Source organism: Callorhinus ursinus, unplaced genomic scaffold (assembly GCF_003265705.2).
Source record: "Callorhinus ursinus isolate GAN/ISIS: 27379988/994484 unplaced genomic scaffold, GSC_fseal_2.0 scaffold34, whole genome shotgun sequence".
Classification (NCBI taxonomy): Eukaryota; Metazoa; Chordata; class Mammalia; order Carnivora; family Otariidae; genus Callorhinus; species Callorhinus ursinus.
This window is the reverse complement of record NW_027397096.1, coordinates 1,865,471-1,886,891: the sequence shown is the minus strand read 5'-3', so window position 1 is coordinate 1,886,891 and position 21,421 is coordinate 1,865,471. Positions and strand designations below refer to the sequence as shown.

General features: G+C 43.0%; 1 protein-coding gene across 3 annotated transcripts in view; it reads left to right on the top strand.

Moving 5' to 3' along the window:
• VPS53 (VPS53 subunit of GARP complex) overlaps window positions 1-21,421 on the top strand; it is a 138,398-nt gene that overhangs the window by 82,635 nt on the left and 34,342 nt on the right. For all 3 annotated transcript variants that reach the window (XM_025851566.2, XM_025851565.2, XM_073879314.1), the window contains 4 exons: window positions 5,402-5,644; window positions 8,500-8,647; window positions 14,044-14,126; window positions 15,084-15,162. In XM_025851566.2, the coding sequence (XP_025707351.1) occupies window positions 5,402-5,644; window positions 8,500-8,647; window positions 14,044-14,126; window positions 15,084-15,162 (553 nt within the window). The remainder of the gene's footprint in view (window positions 1-5,401; window positions 5,645-8,499; window positions 8,648-14,043; window positions 14,127-15,083; window positions 15,163-21,421) is intronic.

Here is a 21,421-nt window from a genome sequence, read left to right as displayed (position 1 = left end):
TCTTTCCTTATCTTTCATGACCTTGAAATTTTTGAAGAGTACAGGCCAGTTTGTTTGTGGAATGTCCCTCCATCTGGGTTTGACTAATGTTTCCTCATGATTTATGATTTATTCAGAAGCAGGGCCAGGCTCTTCTCAGTAATTCACATCAGGAGGTGACAGTGTCAGTTTGCCCTACAACTTGTGGTGTTCATTTGTCTGCCAGGCTTCTCTCTTTATTAATAAGTAATTACTAACAATAACTGTTGGGAGAAACGTTGAAACCATATAAGTAGTTTTTTTTCTCATCTTTTACCTCCTGCTGATACTTGTCTGAATCATTTATTACTAAGATAGTTGCCAAATGAGGATTTTTCTAATACCAGCATTTCTTCTGCGTTTATTAGTTCGCATTATAGTTTAAGAAAAAGCTTTCTCTTTTCCCCACTTACTATGTCAGCACGTACTCGTGGATTATAGCTGTTACTACCTTTTTTTTAAGTTTATGTTGGAATAAATTTAAACCTACATAAAAGTTTCAGAAATAGCGCAGATTTCCCATATTCCTTTCTCCCCAGTTCTCCTGATGTTAACGTCTTACATAACCACAGCACAGTTACCACACCAGCAAGTTAACATTGGTACAGTTCTATTTACTAAACTCAGACCTTATTTGGATTTCCCACTGGTTTTTCCACTGATGCCCTTTTCCTCTTTCAGGATCCATCATTATTTTATTGTTTAAATTGTCCCTGATTTGGCCACTGGAACCCCTTCAGGCTGGTTTTCCATGCATTTTGCATGTGCCTGTCATTTCTGGGGCCCTTGCTTTCTGGTACAACAGAACATACCAGCCTCATCTGGTACTTTGCTACCCCAGCCCTGGAGTCACCCATTTTTCCAGGCTCTCTTGTTTCTTTGGCAGGGAATGATATTTAGAAACTAAGTTCTGGGGGTGCCTAAGTGGCTCAGTTGTTAAGCGGCTGCCTTCGGCTCAGGTCATGATCCCAGGGTCCTGGGATCGAGCCCTGCATCGGGCTGCCTGCTCAGCCAGGAGCCTGCTCCTCCCTCTCCCACTCCCCCTGCTTGTGTTCCCTCTCTAGCTGTCTTTTTCCGTGTGTCAAATAAATAAATAAAATCTTTAAAAAAAAAAAAAGAAACTAAGTTCTGGGCATCAGGTATGTTCATTACTGCTTGGATGTCATGCTCTTAGGTCCTCACAGCTGAGAGAGCTGAGGAATATATGTATGTATATACATATATGTATAAACACATACATTTGTATCTATTTTTATACCAACTTACATATTAAAACCTGCGAGTTTATGCTGATAACTCTGGTTCTGATCCAACACTGCAGGATTTATTTTCTCCTCCCCCTTTCCTCGTCTAACTATGTTCTGCAGCAGTGAGAAACTTGGCTCCCCAGATATTCCATGTATTTACTTATTTGCTCCATTTACCAGTGTGTGTAATCCAGCTCCCACTTGTGCTTAAGCCAGACCTTGGCTCCCCAACCCCACTGACCACACCAGTGCCAAATCCTCGGCCCCAACCCAAGGGCAGGGGAGGAAGGGGTGCAAATTAGCTTGAGAACCCTTGAGTTAACAAGCTCTGTAAGCTCCTGGGGATTCTCAGCTGCGTTGCCCATGCTCAACTCCTTGCCAGCTTTGTCTGACTGCCATCTTCCTTTCCCTGTGCCATTCCGGTTAGAATATTGTTGCTAGGGATGCCGACTGCAAATCCACTAGAAGAAACTGCCTTGGTCATTTCTCTACTGAGACTGCTCTGCAGTGGTCTTTCTTCCTGGGTCATTTCATTGATCAACGGGACCCCCAGACATAGTTTGCATGGCCCCCTGACATGCTTATACAGTTCTTGGGCAGAAAGCTCCCGCTACAGGGGAGGGGGTGAAAGATACCATCCACACCCATGACATGTTCCTTTAAGGTGCAGAGAAAGTGAACACAGCCACAGCGCAATGCCATCTATCTGTACAATACCTCAGTGTTGTAAAATCAAAGCATGGTACAGTGGCTAGAGCTGGGCTTTGGAGTCAGACATCCGCAAGTTCAGATTCCAGCTCCGACGAATTCGGTGACCTAGGGCAAGCTATATTATTTTGCTCAGCCTCAGTTTCGTCATTTACAAGATGAAGATAAGAATGCCTTCTCTTCAGGGCTGTTGTGAGGAGATTGTATTTCTAACGCCCCCGGCGCAGTGCCTGGTTTATAGGCTTGTGGCCAGGTGGGAGATTGTGGCGGATGGCAGGAAGGCAGGAAGGCAGGAAGCTACCAGTAGTTTGCTGTGGGAATACAGAGGACTGTATAACTCGAACTGTAGGTCATACTTCTCCAAGTCCCCTCCTTCTTACCTCCGCCCTTCCACACACCCTATACTGTGCTCACTTCCGACTCCAGGCCTTTATTCCCTCACCTGAGTCTGCCGCAAAATTTTCTCTCGTTTCCTTCGTCTGGAAGAAATTGTTCATATTGTCTGTACTGCCAAATTAGCACTTTGTTGCTGTTTTGAAATCTAAATATCATGAGCATGAGGGTCCTATCTCCCCAAGCAGACCAGAGCTTCTGATGGGCCAGTGCTGTGTCTTAACCCCCATACCCAGCAGCACCTTGATCAGGGCTTGACCCTTTATAAATTCTTACTTGACCATAATTGTTTTATAGTGTAAAAAACATCTCCTTATGACGCCAGTCAGCAGGTCAATAGGCCACACACTCTTTTCTCTAGTCGTCTTGCAAGAAGGTCTCGCCAGAACTTGGGCTAGTGTTCGGTACCTGAAAGAAAGGACAACCTTTGTTGTTGTTTTAGTTGAACCCATTATATCTTACATGTGTAGCACCCAGAGCCTTGCACGTATGGAGTGCTTAGTTGAAAATTGACGGGATTGGACACGTTGATCACTCGTTTCCCAGTGGGGCGTAGCAGCATGTAGGTGCAAAAAGTCGCATTTGTTGTAAGGGAGGGAAGCTCACTCTGAGATGTGTGTATCTCATCTGCACAGAGAACAGTGTCAGAGGTAACCTAGGAGTCAGCCTGCAAAGTACGGAAGATCTTCAGAGGTTTTTTTTAAATGGAAATTTTCTTTATGTTCTATGAGCATGATTAATTTATAATCTTATTGATTGGGTTGGCTCTGAAATACGAGGCAGGAGAGTAAGTATCCTGACTTCAGCTACTAGGGGAATTGGACGAGTGGTTAAGTAAAAACACTTTGGGGCCCTGGCCTCTGTTTTTGTTGGCACTAGAGATTTGGCAATTAGAATCTCTCCTAAGGAGACTCAAGTGGAACCTTTTGCTTTCTGTTACATGTTCTCCACTGCACCAGCCCCTGCCCCATCTCCACCTACCCACCCTTCCGTTCCCATCCCTCAGGAACAAAGTGTGGGGGCTGATCCGCTGCATATGTCTTGGGCACAGACATAGAAGATTAGCTTCACACATATGTGTGAGGGGTGAGCCTGGGGAGAGCCGAAGTAACAGACCTTATCCCTACTCTCAAGGAGCGTGTGGTAACATATATAATTGGAGAATAAGATTCTACTGTAGCAAGCACCTTTCCCCTTATGTACCAGCTTTAGCTTCTCAGTGACGGCGAGAATGCTGTCTCAAGGATTCTGAAAGTACACCAAAGATCAGTGAAAAAGAGAGCCATTATTGATAGCATCGCCTGCTGTGGGCCCAGGATGGGAGAAGGCCGTCCTGTTTCTTGAACATTTGACATCCTTACACTGGATAGTAAAGTGTTAAATAATAATAATAATAAAGCGTGAGTGTGTTGCAGGTGACAGAAGTTGAAATTGAGACAGAGGGTTGGCATGAGTAGGAGCTGTCTGGCCGAGCCTGCGGATGATTGGAGAGGTGGCAGAGGGGCATCTTGGCCAGGGGAGGCATCCAGGCATCACAGGCGAAGGCCCAGAGTCAGGGGTACAGATGGGGCAGGGGGCAGTTAAGGTGAGTCTGGCTGGAGTGGAGGGTCCCTGTGCAGGAGCAATGAGAGATTAAATGGCAAGATGGGGCAGGCAGAGGTGGCGAGGAATGGGGGTGGTGACCCTGCATCTTTCCAAGGTTAACTAACGAGCTCTTTCCCTGCTCGCTGACCATCACCACAAGGACCTAGCCTAGGCCTGAAGTTCTTTGAGGGCAGAGTGGCTACATCTGGATATAATCAGCTTTCAGTAAGAAAAGCTCTTGAGTAAAATGTCAGTTTTCTCCTATTCCTGCTAATTGATGCTGTGTGTGGTTCTTGTCTTGTTCTTCCTGTTATATAAATACATTTTGAAAGCACAGCTGGATTCCTGTAGCCTTAGACAGTAACCTAAAAAGATGTAAAATGTCAAGGGGTGGGGACGTCTCCCATTCTTCACACAGTTCAACTGTGCAGGAAACAATGAGTAGAGCCCTGCTGGCCCCGAGCTGTGATGACTCAGTATGACCGAGGCACACTCAGTGGTGTTCCAGTGGAGAATGGGGGGACAGCTGCAGCCATCGTCACCATCATGACCTGCTGCAAGCCTGGGGCTGCTACACCCTCTCTTCTCCCAAGATTTTTTACACCTTCGATTCTGGAAGTTTTAAGGAAAAAAAATGCCTTAAAGGATAAAGAAAACATTAGAATACTTCCCTACTATTTCTCTCTGTTTCAGCATCTGTCCCGTGGGCACATTTAGGTTAATGATATCAAAATATTTGCTGACATCATAACCTTTTTGTGTTTTCGGAGATAGGAAGGTAGAGTGGCTAAAAGCATGAGGTTTGAGCCAGGCTGTTTGATTTTGAATCCTGGCTCCCCTACTCCCTTGCTCTATGACTGTGGACAAGGTCCTTAACTTTTCTGCACCTTGCTTTTTGAAAATGAGGACAGGAATACTACATACCTCATAAGGTTACTGTGAAGATTGAGTGAAGTTCAGTGAAAGGACACTTCTAAAGTGCTGACACAGTGCGTGCCCCGGTACATCGTAAGTGTTCAGAAAATGATCACTCTTGTCGCTTAGGGTTTTCATTTGTGGAGAGAGGAGATGGTACTAGTATGGTAGTAGGAACAGTGCAAGCACTTAAATGGTAGCTTCTAGGCTCAGCTGTGCCACTAAATTATGTGACAAACTTTCTAGACCTTAATTTTTTCATCTCTTAGAGGATCCAATAATACCTTATCTCCCTTACAGAGGCTTGGGGTCAGATGTGATCGTGAAATGCCTTGAGAAGTATAAAGCAGCACACAAATAAATGCCAGATATTCTTGCTGCTGTTATTGTAGGAGTGCTGGTGGTAGTTAATGAAGGTATGGATAGAAGTGGTCCATTTTTAAATATGAAAAGCATTAGGAATGATTTACTCATGGCAGGTAAGCACATTTTCTTTATCTTTCTTGAAATAAAGTTGCAGGCTTTCTTCCTCCTAGAAACCTTGGAGAGCTGATTGACCGGTTTGTAGCCGATTTCAAAGCCCAGGGGCCACCTAAGCCCAACACTGACGAAGGGGGTGCCGTGCTCCCCAGCTGTGCTGACCTCTTTGTCTACTACAAGAAGTGCATGGTGCAGTGCTCTCAGCTCAGTACTGGGGAGCCAATGATCGCCCTGACCACCATTTTCCAGAAGTACCTCCGAGAATATGCCTGGAAAATCCTCTCTGGCAATCTACCCAAGTGAGTGCTATTCTTCCTGATCGGGGTGGTGAAGTAAGATTCTGAATATACCTAAATATGGGAATCTCAGGAAATCTACTCTGAAATTGTTTACCGAACTACTAAGAGTCTCAAGGAGGGAAACACTCTTACTGAGTTCCCAGGGGTCTGAGACTATTTCCTTTCTAATGGGATTCCACAGCTGATCAAGACCGTTAGAGGAAATGCCCACCCTGCTGCCAGCACAGGTCAGATCTTAACCACAGTGGACTCAAGGGAGTCCGTTCCATTATGTATGTATTTAATTTATATAGGTTCAACAATAGGTTGTTGGCAAAAAAAGTTAAGGTGGTGGTAGCAATAACTGTTAAACAGCATGGGCAGTTTCATTCAATGAGAGTATGCCCTGGGATGATGAGCACACGGGAGGCATGAATCTGCTTTTCCCTGGACCTGATTACGTTCCAAAGTCTCTCTTATGGTGTGTGTGTCTTGTTGAATAGAGTCTAATGTTTAAAGATGTGGTAGGATTTGGGGAGAGGGGGTTACATAGCACAACCCCTAATTATAGTGACTTCACTGTATTCTGGGACATTAGAATATTGTTATATTGCTTATTAGAGTTTAAAGATTTTTGGTTCTGGGGTGCCTGGGTGGTTCAGCCAGTTAAGTGTCCAACTCTTGATCTCAGCTCAGGATTTGATCTCAAGGTCATGAGTTCAAGCCCTACACTGGGCTGTGGAGCCAAAGATTTTTGGTTCTACAGCAATTTCAATTATGATAGAATATGATCTAAAGTAATGCTTTGGAATTTATTATTTATAAATCATCCCCATGGCTAAATTCAATAATTCTGGAAGTAGTTGCTGTTGTTTTCACTAAAATGTGTCATATGTGGGAGTTTACATTATTTGGAGGAAAGAAAATAAAATTCCTATGCTCTAACCAGAGATTTGAAGTAACAGATATATTTCACCAATGAGAATTTCTTTGACTATCATAAAAAAATTTTTAAACATTCTGATCATCAAAATAATGTAAGTTTATTATAGTTTAGAAAACACAGAAAAGCAGAAAGACAACAGTAAAAGCCAGCTATAATCTCACCACCCAGAGAAAACAAATTTAACCTTTTAGTATGTGTTTTCTGTTCTTCTCTGCTTTCGTTTGTTTAACAGTATTGGGACTCTACTGCTTGTAGTTTTGTACCCTGCTGCTTTTACTTAACATCATCCGCGAGCATTTTCCCCCCATGTGTCACAGCAGGAAACAAATGGTGTGCTCAGCTAGGGTATTGTTACCAAAGCAACTATTCACAGAAATGGGGGCAAGGTGAAGGGAACCAACAGAGGATTCTGAAGCATCCAAATTCTTACCACTTTAAAACTCACTTGAGAGCCGGGGCTGTGGACGAAGGGTTGCCACACAGAAAATGGAGGGCCACAGTCGCTGCCCACACCACATGGAAGCAGAGGGAGTGGGAGACCTTGTTAGGACTCAAGACTTCCCACTCCTCTACCTCTCCCACTTCTTGTCGCATCTCCTGTTGACTGAACCCAGCAGGAGGCCAGAGGGCCTGGGAGCCAGAGTGGTAAGTCTGTAGAGGTCAGTCTCCTGAGCCGCAGAGAAGGGAAGAGAAGGTAATGAACGGATCTGGGAGGCCAACAGAGAACATTCAGCACTTGTGACAGTACATCGTCCTCAAAACACTTTTCAGGATGTCATGATAATCCAGCATGCAGGAGAACCTCACTGAACTTCTGAATTTCTTATTTATCTTTGTCTTAATTGATCATTTAGGTTGGGCTCACTCTTTTAGTATTTTAAATAACACTCAAAAAAGCATCCTTGAACAGGAGTAGAACTACTGGGTCAGATAATTTGAACTTGTTTTTTAAGCTCCTGAAATATACCTCCAGGAAGGTTGTACAACTTAATGCTCCTCACCCATAGTGCAAGAGACTGTCAGCATCCTTACACCCGTGTAAGTGCTGGAAATGAAGATCTTGTCAAATCTGTGATTACCATTAAGACTGGGCAGTGTTAGGGTTATTTTTTAAATATTTTTATTTTTAAGGTAAGTGTCATTGAATTCTGTCTTCTTTAAAAAAAATTTAGACTCTCGAGGCGCCTGGGTGGCTCAGTCGTTAAAGCGTCTGCCTTCGGCTCAGGTCATGATCCCAGGGTGCTGGGATCGAGCCCCACATCGGGCTCCCTGCTTGGCGGGAAGCCTGCTTTTCCCTCTCCCACTCCTCCTGCTTGTGTTCCCTCTCGCTGTCTCCTTCTGTCAAATAAATAAATAAAAAATCTTTAAAAAAAAAAAATTTAGACTCTCGCAATGGAAAGAGTAGGAGGTTTTATAACTATTTGTACATTTTGTGAACACATGATTAGATCAGTAGAAAGGGGTGAGGCAGCTGGGGCTTTGGGCAGGAACCATGTCTTAACATTCACTTTGGTACCCCTCCACAAGCACATTGCACAAATGCCTGTGCAGAATTTTCTTACCTGAAACAGTTGTGGAACAAGCTTTTGTGCTACAGATGATCCTGACTGAGCTCTTCAGATCAGGAAATGCTAAGCTAAGCAGAGAGGCCACTCAGCAGCCTTCTCTGTGAGTATCAGAGTCCTCATAGTTAATGTGACTGATTACTGGCTCACTGTTGGAATTGTTTCTTCCTACTCCTGATGGTCAGAGAGCTTAAACAGATGATAGTCAAGGTAAGGTCAATAGGAAAAAGCTCATTGTATGTGGGTTTGTTTGGGCCATGTCCAGCCTTTCCTTCCCCCTTTTCTTTGTCTTAAGATGTGCAGTTACCAGTTCAGGAAGCAAATGAGAAGTCCCAGCCTAACCAGTTCCTGTTCCTTTTCCTCAGAACCACAAGCAGCAGTGGAGGCCTGACCATCAGCAGCCTCCTCAAGGAAAAGGAAGGCTCAGAAGTAGCCAAGTTCACTCTAGAGGAGCTCTGCCTCATCTGCAGCATCCTAAGCACAGCAGAGTACTGTCTGGCCACCACCCAGCAGGTGAGCTGCCCACCGCCTCCTTTTCCTGAACCATCTGGGCCTCTTGACTCAGCAGGTAAAATTGTGGGCCTTCACAAGCCATGTACAACCTTGGGCAGACCAGTTGGTCATAGAGGAAAACTTGCTGTCCAGCCAGAAGATGGTCCAGCCAGCCATCTTACAGAGGAGCCTTGTTAAAAGGAGACTGGGCAAGAAAGTGTGACTGATCTCCTCCCCAGAGTTGTTTCAGCTACTCAGAGGGCATGCCCTCTTGAAAGTAGGTCAGTAGCACTGTCTCCCATATGGGAAAAGCAGTGACAAACCTAACGATGCTAGGACCCGGCCTCTGGTGGTGATGAGTCACAACCAGTGATTCCATTCTCAGAAGTGTTAACTAGGCTAAGCAAAATCCTTTGGGCTTTTATGTGTCTCCTGAAATGTACATAGCATCCTCAGTCTGCCTAAACAAACAACCATTGTTTGGATGCTGACGTTCAGGAACTATGCAGCAGGAAAGGGTGATGCCTCTCCTGGAGCTCCCCATTAGCAGGAGGAAGACCCAGAAGAATTTTCCATTTAGCCTTCGACGTGGGATTAGAAGTTCCTTTTCACATTTGGTCTGGAATTCACCTAAGGCCAAGAGAAGGAAAATAATTGGAGAAGGTTGTGCTCTTCCCCCCTTTTTGGGTTTATTATTTACACATGTCTGGATCATGGGAAGGTAGTCATAAATTATGGTTCAGACAGTACTGCTTGGAGTGCCTGTAAGCCAGAGCAAGACTACAAGAGGCCAAAATAAGAAGTGTTTCCCCCAGAACTTCACAGTTGAGGTTAAGCCAGCCAGAGGCAATAGTATGCTCTGTTTGGGGACGTGGTCACATTGAGTCACACAGGGAATGATCTGTAGAGGTTTGGCCTTCGAGCCAGAGACAGCAATCCCTTGAGCCCAAGAACTCCCAGGGCAGGACAGCAGTATCTGTGAGGACCTCCAAGGCAAGAGGTCCCAGAGTTCAGTGATGAAGAAACACTATCTATTTAACTGTTTTGCATGGGTGCAGAAAAGGAAGACACACACATAAAATAGCGTATTTTAAAAAATAAAAGTAAAAGTAAACTAAGTAAATAATTAATTAATTAATTTTAAAAAGTAAAAATTAAAGTAAAATAACCATGGAACCAAAGGGGAAAAACCATTAAAATAATGACTTAATCCCATCACCATCATATTAGCAATTTGGAGTATTTTCTTTCAGTCCCTTTTCATGAACATAGTTTTGTATGCTATAATCTTAACTTAATTCAATCTCATATCCCTTTGTTGTTTTTATTAACATCACAGCACTAGCATTTCTCCTGTTGCTATAATATCTTTATTGCCAACATTGTTAATAGTTACGTATTATTTCATTAAGGGATAACACCGTAAATTATGTCACAGTACCCCTCATAATTATATATGCTGTTTCAGGTTTTTGCATCTAAAGTAATCCTACAGGGGTGCCTAGGTGGCTCAGTTGGTTAAGCATCTGCTTTAGAATCGGGTCATGATCCTGGAGTCCTGGGATCGAGTCCTGCATCAGGCTCCCTGCCCGGTGGGAAGCCTGCTTCTCCTGCTGCCTGCCCCTCCCCCTGCTTGTGCGCTCTCTCTCTCTCTCTCTCTCCGTCAAATAAATAAAATCTTTAAAAAAAAATAAAAATTAAAAAAAGTGAAGTAATCCTCTAAAGAACATCTAACATGTTTTGCATTTTTCTAGAATAGATACTTAAAGTTCTGGAAGTACTAGTAGATCAAAGACCATTTTGATGACTCATGATAGATGTAGCCAAATTTTTTGTTATTTAGTGAAGTTTTTTTTTTTTTTAGGATTTTATTTATTTGTCAGAGAGAGAGTGAGAGAGAGCACAAGCAGGGGGAGTGGCAGGCAGAGGGAGAAGCAGGCTCCCCACTGAGCAAGGAGCCCGATGTGGGACTCGATCCCAGGACCCTGGGATCATGACCTGAGCTGAAGGCAGATGCTTAAACTGACTGAGCAACCCAGGCATCCCTAGTGAAGATTATTTTTACTGATTATAAAAGTCAGTACATTCTTAGCCCCTATATAGTGATCTCTAAATACCATTTTCCCCTAAAAGAAACCAGAGATTCCTCAGAATTGAGTAATTCCAGGTCTGGGACAGGAAATGTACATGATGAGCCTGGAGCATCATGTCATGCAAAAAGCAAGAAAAATATCAAAGATGGTGACTCATTTCAGAAGGATTCAGGAGTCATACTGGGCTTATTGTACAAAAGGATATACCTGTAAATGTGACCCTATTCATAATTAGGGTCTTCGAAGCTGTAATTAAGTTAGGATCTCAAGAAGAGATTATCTTGCGTTTAGGGTGAACCCTAAATCCAATGACTGGCGTCCTTAGAAAGGAAAGGGAAATCTAACAGACAGAGGGAAGAAGTCCACATGAAGATAGAAGCAGGGATTGGAGTGATGTGTCTGTAAGCCAAGGAACACCAAAGATTGCCCACAACCAGAAGATAGAAGACAGGCATGGAATAGCTTCTCTCTCAGAACTTCCAGGAGGAAACTACCCTGCCAACACCTTGATTTTGGACTTATGGCCTCTGGAACGGTGAAAGAATAAATTTGTTTTGAGCCACCACGTTTGTAGTAATTTGTTAGAGCAGCCTAAGAAACTAATACAGAAGCCAACCTAAATAAGCTCTGCTGGTCAAAGATGGGATGTATAAGCATCAATGAGAAGTCAACTGCAATGCATTGAAAACATCAAATATGCTTAAATCCATGTGGTTGTGATGATTTCTCTTTTTTTAGTGCACTTATCTTCAAAGACACTAAGGAACCACTGGTATGAATTGAATACTGGTAAATAAAGGGAAGTTCTTTTTTTTTTTTTAAGATTTTATTTATTTGAGAGAGAGAGAGATAGCAAGAACAGGAACAAAGCAGGGGGAGTGGGAGAGGGAGAAGCAGGCATCCCACGGAGCAGGGAGCCTGATGCGGGCCTCGATCCCAGGATCCTGGGATCATGACCTGAGCCAAAGGCAGATGCTTGACCGACTGAGCCACCCATGGGCCCCAGGAAATATCTCTTTATAGCAGAATTTTAGCTAATGAAGGAAAGAATTAGAACATCATTCTTTTATACCTCCTAATGAAATAATGGATCTGGGCATTGACCATCAATGGCTGCTGACATTACAAAAAAGAGTCAAGCATCATGTATCTCCTGATAGACATACACAACACTGGGACGCCTGGGTAGCTCAGTCAGTTGAGCCTCTGCCTTTGGCTCAGGTCATGATCCCAGGGTCCTGGGATTCCTGGGATCGAGTCCCTCATCAGGCTCCTTGCTCAGCAGGGATCCTGCTTCTCCCTCTGCCCCTCGCCGCTCCCCCTGCTGTGCTCTCTCTCGCTCTCTCTCTCTCTCTCTCTCTCTCTCTCTGACAAATAAATAAAATCTTAAAATAAAAATACACAACAGCATTGTGAAATAGTTTTCTAAAAAAGAGAGAGAAGAACCTGAATCTGATCAAACTTCTACATCAAACTACAATTTATAGAAAATACAAGGAACAGAGGAACATGTTAATTAATACCTCGTGGGTACAATCAACGAAATCCAAACTATGGGAAATTCTACAGAGCAAACAATCCAGTTTCCTTTGAAAGAGGGCAGAAAAATGGAGGGAGAAACCAGAGACAAGAATCCAGGCGGTGAAGAATTGAAAAATAAAAACTTAAAAAACAATGCCAATAATGTATCAATATCGACTCATTAATTCTGTAACACTGTTACACCTGTTGTTGCATTTGTTCATTCAAGAGATCTTTAGGAAGCACTATGGTAAGGACCAGGCACTATATTTCGTGGTAATTAACGGTAGTGAACAAAGTAGACAGTTTCTTACTGTCAGGGAACTTAGAACTAAAGGAGGAGCCAAGATATAACTTCAGTTTTGTGGTGAGTGCTAGTTAGGGAGTTGCCTACTGAAGTAGCTGGTCAAGGGAGGGCATCTCTGCGGAGAGGTGGTATTGAAGCAGAGACCGAGGGTGAGCAAAGGAGACTGCCAGGTGAGGAGTGTGGAAGGATTGGGAGGTGGGGGGTAGCAAAGCAAGGGAGCTGGTTCGGAGGGATGAGCAAGGAGTGTTTCAGGAAGTGTGAAGTATGAAGGCCCTGAGAAGGTATATATGAACTTGCTTTGTTCCCGAACCCTAAGTTATAGCAGTAAGTTAAGCCAAGCAGGCAAGGAGAAAAGAAGATGTGAGCCGGAGAGCCAGGCAGGACCGAAATCATAGAAAGTTTGGATTTTATTTTTAGTTTAACAGGAAAAGGCCACTGAAGAGTTGAAGCATTGAAAGCCTTCACTGTGATTTGCTTCATCGGTCCCCTACAAATATGTGGATTGTTTCCAGTTTTGTCACTAACATAAACAAGACCAGAATGTAAACTTTATGCAAAGAGGATCTTCTCTGTTTTGTTCACTGAGTAACTCACCTACTCTGTTACAGAGCCTGGCACAAAACAGGCTTTCTGAAAATTGTGGTTGAATTAATGAATGCTGCAAAGAATACTTGCAGATCTTTGTATATCACTATCATTGAAGTATATTTCTAGATGTGAAATTGCTGTTTTAAAGAGTGTGTATATTTAAATTTCTGCTTTTTAAATAAATTGCCTTCTGAAAGGTTACACTAATCTACACACCCCTAAGAGCATTTTTTAATTTAAGACAAAACACTCGTTATTCTTAAGAGTTTGTGTCATCAGTAGCTTTGGGAGTGCTGGGTGAGTCAATTCCCAGGATGCTTTGAGATGTTTACAATTCCTGGTCAGTTGTCTTTTTCTTTGAGGTGGCTGGGAGCATGGCCAGTGTTTCTCTCTTTGGCTGTAGGCTGATGAGGGCAGACTGTGTTTCTTTTGTTTACCTCTGTATCCCCAACACCTTAACATAGTGGGTGGCCCATTGTAGCACTCATTGAATTCTTTAAGTGATTTTACTGTCACACACCATCAGAGGCTTCCAGTGCTAGTAAGTAAGCCTGCAGTTCATGGAGCAGGGAGGATCTTGAAAACTGGGGTCTTTTTAACATTAATGAAATGAATTGTCAGTGTGTCATAAGAGGTAAGTACAGCAGCCCAGTGCTAAAGGGCACAGGTTCTGGAGGAAGTTTGACTCCTGGCCCTACCACGTACTATCACACCTCCCATTTTCTCTTCTGTAAAATAAAGATAATAATAGAATTTTCCTAATGGGGTTGTGAGAATTAAATGAATCAGTATGTGAAAAGTGCCCGGAATTGTACCTGAATCATCAAACTCAGTAAATATTAAGTATTCTTATGATGGTACTCCTTTGCATCATTGTTAAGCATGTTTTTCTCTCTTATTTTTAATAGCTAGAAGAAAAACTCAAGGAAAAAGTTGATGTAAGTCTGATTGAACGAATCAATCTGACTGGAGAAATGGATACGTTCAGCACGTATGTACCTTGCACATACTTGCTTAAGGCCTGCCCTTTACCCCTCAAAAAGCAGCATGTCTCAGGCTGTCCGCTTTAGGTCACCAGGAACCTAAGAGGTTTCCAGGGCCCCCTGTTGAATCAGGATTATTCTCCAGTAGCCAGTAAGAAGAAGCATTAGAAGCTAGTGCGGCTGCCTCCCATTTGGCCTGCTCAGATGCAGTCATTTTTAGCTTACGGGGTCTTTATTATTGCCCTATCTAGAATAACCAAAGAGAAGAAATCCTACCTTGACCATCCCTACAGGAAGGTCAAGTCCAAGGCCTCCTGTCCACTCCCCACCCCACCCCAAATCCACAGAGGGCCAGCCCCTCCTTCAGTGTCTCAGAACATAAAGTGTGAGCAGCTTGATTTTAGCCAGGTCAGAGGTGGGGGGAAGCGTGGAGAGGGTGGTTGGGGTGGAAAGTGTCTGTCCAAGAAGTTCAGACTGTAAAGCCTTCTCAAAATAGTTCTTTCGCTGGTGTTGCCTTGTGGTATTTTTGTTGTGTTCAGTAAATGAGATTGGGGTAGGCCTTACTAAGGAAACATCAAGATTCTCTTCTTAGGTCATTTCCTCTCCTTTTCTCAACTTTTTTTTTTTCAAGTTCTGATTCAAACATTTTGAGCAAACAGGTGCTTTAGGAGTAAGAAGTGAAGGAGGGATTCTGGGTGGAGTGATTAGGGAGACTAGCCATGGAATTTTGTGACCTGACTCAGTGGGGACACACCCAAATAAGACCAGGACATGCAGCAAGAATGAAGGGCCAAAATGCTCCTCATTGTCATCCATTCCCTTTTGAAATCAAACTCAAGTTTTTCTGATGAAATGATGAATCCAATTTTGATATGGGTGCCTAAAAGATTTGGCAGGGGCTGTGTTAGTCGTTCAAAAAGCTATTTCTTTGAAGTGATGACCACCATCATTTGTTTGATTTGCAGTGTCATCTCTAGCAGCATCCAGTTGTTGGTTCAAGATCTGGATGCTGCCTGCGATCCTGCCCTGACTGCCATGAGCAAGGTGAGGTTTTGGGAAGTGCTTCTTCTTAGACCTCCAAGAGTGACCCCAAGTGGTTGCTATCAGCCCTGGCCTGTGGCTTCTTTGGGTTCTTCACTGCCTCAAGTGTCAGCTGGGAGAGAACGGAAGGCCTCCAGGAGATGAGTTTATCTTGTGCTTTACGTCAATTGCTTGTCCTCTGAGAATGAGACAGGGAACAGGTGTGTTTGTTAAGTCTACAGGAGATGTCTTTGTTTAGTATCTGACACATGCTAAAAACCTTAATGTGGTCTCACCAGAACGGGTGTTTTTGTTAGTGCTTACAGCAGTAACTTCTGACTCTTTCTGAGCACAATATTATTTGATGAGGTTGTGAACCTTGGTTTCCTAATGTGGTGGCACCTCAGTCAGCCTCCGTCCCCTTCTGGAGCACACGCTGCCTTGTGTTACGATTTGGCTTTTATGTGCCCGTATCTTTTCTTCCTAAAAGAATGTGAATTCCTGAATTGCATGGACCATACAGGCTATGGAAGACTCTCTTGTTTATTGATTAATTAAGTTGGAAATGGGCAGTTCTTTATTGACTTTTTAATCCAAATAACATGAAGCTGCCCACTCTAGAATTTCTAGAGCAGGGGTCAGCAAACTACAGCCTGTAGCCCAAGTCTTACCCCTTGGTTTTGTAAATAAGGTTTTATTGGAACACAGCTATGCTCATTCATGTATATATTATCTGTGGGTGCTTTTGTATTACAGTGGCAGACACAATTAATGTGTAAGTAAGTCATGAGACCATATGGCTCAAAAAGCCTGAAATGTTTACTGTCTGGCCCTTTACAGAAAGTTTGCCAATGCCTGTTCTTGAGTTATCAGGCTCTTGTAGCATTCTTACAAACTCTGGAGAAAGAACTTCTCTGGAGCATACTGGCCAATAGCAGAGTACAGTGGAAAAAACACTGGCTTTGGAGTCAGACGGACTGAACTCTCCTCATTGTTCCTTTGGGGGTGTTGAGCAATAACTTAACCTCTGTGGGCCCGAGTGAACTCATCAGTATGTGAAATGCAGCTCTCTGCCTCCCAGTGTTGTGGAAACGGAGCATGAAGGGAGTGACTGGCCTGGTGCCAATCAGTGTTGGTGCCCTTTCCCTCTTGTCAGGAGGAGTGGCCGTGTCACAGGGTTGTGTAAGCACACATTTGGTCTGAATTTAGTTTTGTAGTAGATTGTAAATATTTAACAAAAATAGGATGAAAACCAAAACTTAAGCTGCAGGGTTTTATGAAGCTAAGTGGGGAGTCCTGAATAGCTGATGTCACAGAGTTTCTATTCAAAAGGTTGATCCTTCCACCAATCAGATGTGGATGTGTTATTTCCAGTATTCTCGGTGTTTATGAGTAGCACATGAGCAGGCAAATTGAGGCTAACCCATTTTCTTAAAGGAACACGGCTCTGAAGATTCATTCTTTGGGCTCTGATTATCCCCTAGCTGCTGGTGAACATTCACTGTATCCTACATGTGATCTGTTCCAGCTGCCATCTCTCCTGAACTGCCACACACTTTAGATTGGAATGCAGCTGGTAAAAGAATTTTACATTTACCAAAGGAAGAGTGGATTTTTTTCCCCCAGTAAAATAACAGTTGTAGGGGAGTTTAACACTCCAGGTGTTGCTTATATGAACTGTCAGTTCCTCAGTGGATTTCCCTCACACTCCCCCCACCACCACCCGTTTCTTCCCCAGACCCACACCAGCAAATATTAACAGAGACCATACCTCCAGAATCTTTTGTTTATATCATAGGAAAACCACAGACTAGGGAACGCAGCAGCTGGGAGACCATTACTCTTTGTCTGAGTCCTCTGGAGTTCTAGGGAAATGAAATCCTTGTGATGAAAATGACCAGATATAAACAAGCCAAGTGGTCACAGATTGATTCAACATACACTCTGTTATTTGTGCCTGCGTCCTGTTTTGTGTAGTTCCTTCTAGGATTTTTTAAAACTTCTGTTTTGCAGGGAAATGAGAAGTGAGTGCTTATTTTTGTCTCTGATTCCATCATTTTTGCCACTAGTTGGACAGTTCAATTCAGATTCTACCCAGCACCGTGCTGGGAGCTGCAAAGCTGGGAAAGACATGGACCTTACCCCAAGGCGCTTAGATTCCAGAAAATGTGGGGTAAGAGATGTGTGAGATGAGAGGAGTGCTCAAATAACAGCAGTATAAGGTATGGGGAAATCACACCATAAGAAAAGTACAAAATATGCCCTCTTTAAAAGCGGAGAGAGTTCATCCCTCTCTTTGTATCAGGTGGGGAAGCAAAGAAGGCCTTAACAAAGTAGCATTTGAAATAGACCACAAAGGATGGTGAAGTCTTGAACGAATTTGTGAGTAGGAGGGCGTTCCAAACAGGATGACGATATGAGCAGAGATTTATAAAGTTAGGAAAGCTCAGAACTTTGTTGAAATTGCCAGTCTCGTTACCCTGCTTTGCAGTTTCACAGAGGACTCGGTACTTGCGTTTATGTAGTCGGGATTGGAAACAGGAGATTAGCTGCCCTTGAGGAGTTTCTATTCTGATGGGGAGAAAACTTTGAATAATTGATGCTGTAAATAAATGGATTTTATAAATAGTGAGGAAAATGAGTGTTGGGCTTGCCCACTTGGAGTGGAATTGTTAGATGATTCTGAGTTGATGAAAGGAGGCTTCTCTGGCAAAATGGGTTGAGCCAAGCAATGTAGTTAGGTCATTCTCCTGGGAAGAGACCCTGTTCTGAAGGCACCCCATGACCTCCTCCTTGGGCAGCACGCAGGCCTTTCGTTTTCTGTCCCTTTGCCACCTGGTCAGTTCCGCCACTCCTGCGCATATACCTATATTCCAGCCCCCGAGCCACTTCTACTTCCCTGAATGCATTACCTTCTGGGAGGCCTCCATGCCTTTTCTCATTCTGTTCTTTCTGCCTGGAATTCTCTTCCCACTATTGTCTGCCCAATCTTTAAGATCTAGTTCAAAATATCTGCCCCCTTTTTAAACTTTAAGGTATAGTTCACATACCACAAAATTCACCCTTTTAAAGTGTATATAATCCAGTGGGTTTTAGTATGTTCCCAAGACTGTGCAACCACCACCGCTAATTCCAGAACATCTTCATCACACCAAAAAAAGAAACCTACTCATTAGCACTCACTTCTCGTTTCCCTGACAGTCACTAATCTACTGTCTGTCTCTGTGGGTGTGCCTATTCTGGACAGATCACATAAATGGAGTCATACAGTATGTGGCCATTTGTGACTGGCTTTCTTCACTTAGCCTAATGTTTTTAATGTTCATCCATGTATCAGTACTTCCTCCCTTTTTCTGGCCGAATAATAGTCTATTGTGTGGATATACCACATTTTGTTTATCCATTCATCAGCTGATGGACGTTTAGGTTGTGTCCACTTTTTAACTATTATGAATAATACTGTGAATATTTATGTACGGGTTTTTGTGTGGATATGTTTTCAATTCTCACATATATACCACATGTATCATGTGGTAGCTCTATGCTTAACATTTTGAGGAACTGCCAAAATGTTTTCCATGAGTAGCTACACCATTTTACATTCCCACTAGCAATGTACAAGGGTTCTAATTTTTCTATTTCCTCACCATTTCCTCTAATTTTTTCTATTTCCTTTTTTTAAATTATAGGCATTCTATCTCATTGTGCTTTTAGTTTGTATTTGTATTTCTTTGATGACTCAGACGTTGAGCATCTTTTCATGTGCTTATTGGCCACCCATGTATCTTCTTTGAAGAAATGTCACTTGAAATCTTTGCCCATTTTTGGGGCGGCTGGGTGGCGCAGTTGGTGAGGCATCTGCCTTCGGCTCAGGTCACGATCCTCGAGTTCTGGGATCAAGCCCCGCATCGGGCTCCCTGCTCAGCGGGAAGCCTGCTTCTCCCTTTGCCCCTCACCCAGCTCATGCTTGTTTGCTCCCTTTCTCTCTCTCTCACTCGCTCTCAAATAAATAAATAAAATCTTAAAAAAAAAAAGAAATCTTTACCCATTTTTGAATTGGGTTGTCTTTTTGTGGAGTTGTAAAAGTTCTTTTATAGTCTGAATACTAGACCCTTTATCAGATATATGATTTGCAAATATGTTCTCCCTTTCTGTGGGTTGTCTTCACTTGACTATGACCTTTGAAACACTAAAGTTCTAGTTTTGTTGAAGTCCAATTTTTATATTTTTTCTTTTGGTGCTTGTACTTTTGGTGTCATATTTAAGACACCATTGCCTAATCCAGAATTACAAAAACTTACACCTGTATTTTCTTCTAAGCTTTTTATAGCTTTATCTCTTACATTTGGGCCTTCAATCCATTTTGAGTTAACTTTTGTATATGGTGTCAACTTGATTCCTTTGCATGTAGATATACAGACATCCCTGTACCGTTTGTTGAAAAGACTGTTCTTTACCCATTGGATGGTCTTGACACTCTTGTCAAAAATCAGTTGACCATAGATCCATAGGTTTATTTCTGGACTTTCAGTTATATTCCATTGATCTATATGTCTGTCTTTATGCCAGTACCACACTGTTTTGATTATTGTAGCTTTGTGGCAACCTTTAAAATCAGGAAGTATGAGTCCTCCCAAGTTTGTTCTTTTTCAAGATTGACAGGCTATTTTGATCTCTTGGAGGGGTGCCTGGGTGTCTCAGTTGGTTAAGCATCCAACTCTTGATTTCGGTTGAGGTCATGATCTCAGTGTTGTGAAATCGAGCCCCATGTTGGGCTCCACGCTGGACATGGAGCCTGCTTAAGATTCTCTCTCCCTCTCCCTCTGTCCCTCCTACCCCCTTTCTCTCTCTCTCCCTCTCTAAAAATAGTAATAAATTGATCTCTTGCAGTGTCACCACTTTTTTTGTCTCGCCCATAATGTCCTTCTCCCTAAAGATACCACAGTATAGACTGCCTCTCTGCTTTGTTATACAATTCTTTTTATATCTCTCTCCCCTGTTAAGCTTTGAACAACTTGAGGGCTGTTACTTACTCATTTTTTGGACCTCCATGGCATAGCTTAACAGTAGTATTCCCTGAATGACTTTGAAGTAAAAGGGGCAGGAAGAAAGAACTAAAGTTTATAGACACCCACTTGACCAAAGAATGGTGACAAAGTAAGATATAGATAGCACTACTGAACAGATTTAGCTGCATGGGGCTGGTAGACATAGAGTATGTTTATGACAAATGGCAGGGTCGTAGACTAAAATTTTTAGGCACATACAAGTGCTGTTGAGGATACGATGCTCCTTGATAGTACTCAATAACAGGGCTCCTTTTTTTTTTTTTAAGATTGATTGATTGATTGATTTGTCAGAGAGTGAGAAAGCACAAGCAGGTAGAGCAGCAGGCAGATGGAGAAGCAGGCTCCCCACTGAGCATGGAGCCTGATGTGGGACACGACCGCAGGACCCTGAGATCATGACCTGAGCTGAAGGCAGACACTTTCAGCCAACTGAGCCACCCAGGGATCCCAATAACAGGGCTTCTTACTTTAACAAGTAGTATCCTGAAGCTGATTGAAGGAAGGTCGGAAATAGGAAATGCCCACATCTAGCTATTTGTTCCCCAACTGTAGACAAGAGCCCTGCTGCTGGAAAAGGAGAGGAAAACACAGAGTGGCACAGTTTGGTAGAAAATACACGGGAACGGCCTTAAACAGGCCAGACCCATATGGAGGAAGTGAAATACGATAAGAGTTTAACAGTCTCTCTAAAGCTCTAACTTTGAGATTACAGGAATGTTGTGGGTACGTTATGTCAAAATTACCTTTCAGACCACTTTCCCCTCCCATATTGTGTTATTTTTCTTAGATCAGCTCTGTGCGATGATAGTAAGTTATTATTTATGGAGCACTTTACCAGGAATCAGCACCCAACTGCAGTATCTCATTCAATTCCGACAATAAATTTATAAGGTACCTGTAATATTTCCTTCTTCCTTTCCCAGATAAGGGAGCTGAAACTCAGAGAAGTCAAGTCACTTGTCCCAAATCTCTTAGCTAGCATGTGGGAGAGCCAGGATTCAAATTCAGGTCTGTCTCCATGCAGGATTGTACTACACCATACATACAGAGTAAGAGTAAATCCTTTTGGCAAACGTGGAAACTGAGGCAAAATTAGCTTAAGTAATTTGCCTAAAAGTGGAAGGGTCTTAAGTCAGTGCGTGCCTGGTATTGCTGGGTTTATGTAAATATTCATGCTTCCCTGATTATGAGCTCTTCAAGCATTCACAAGCATC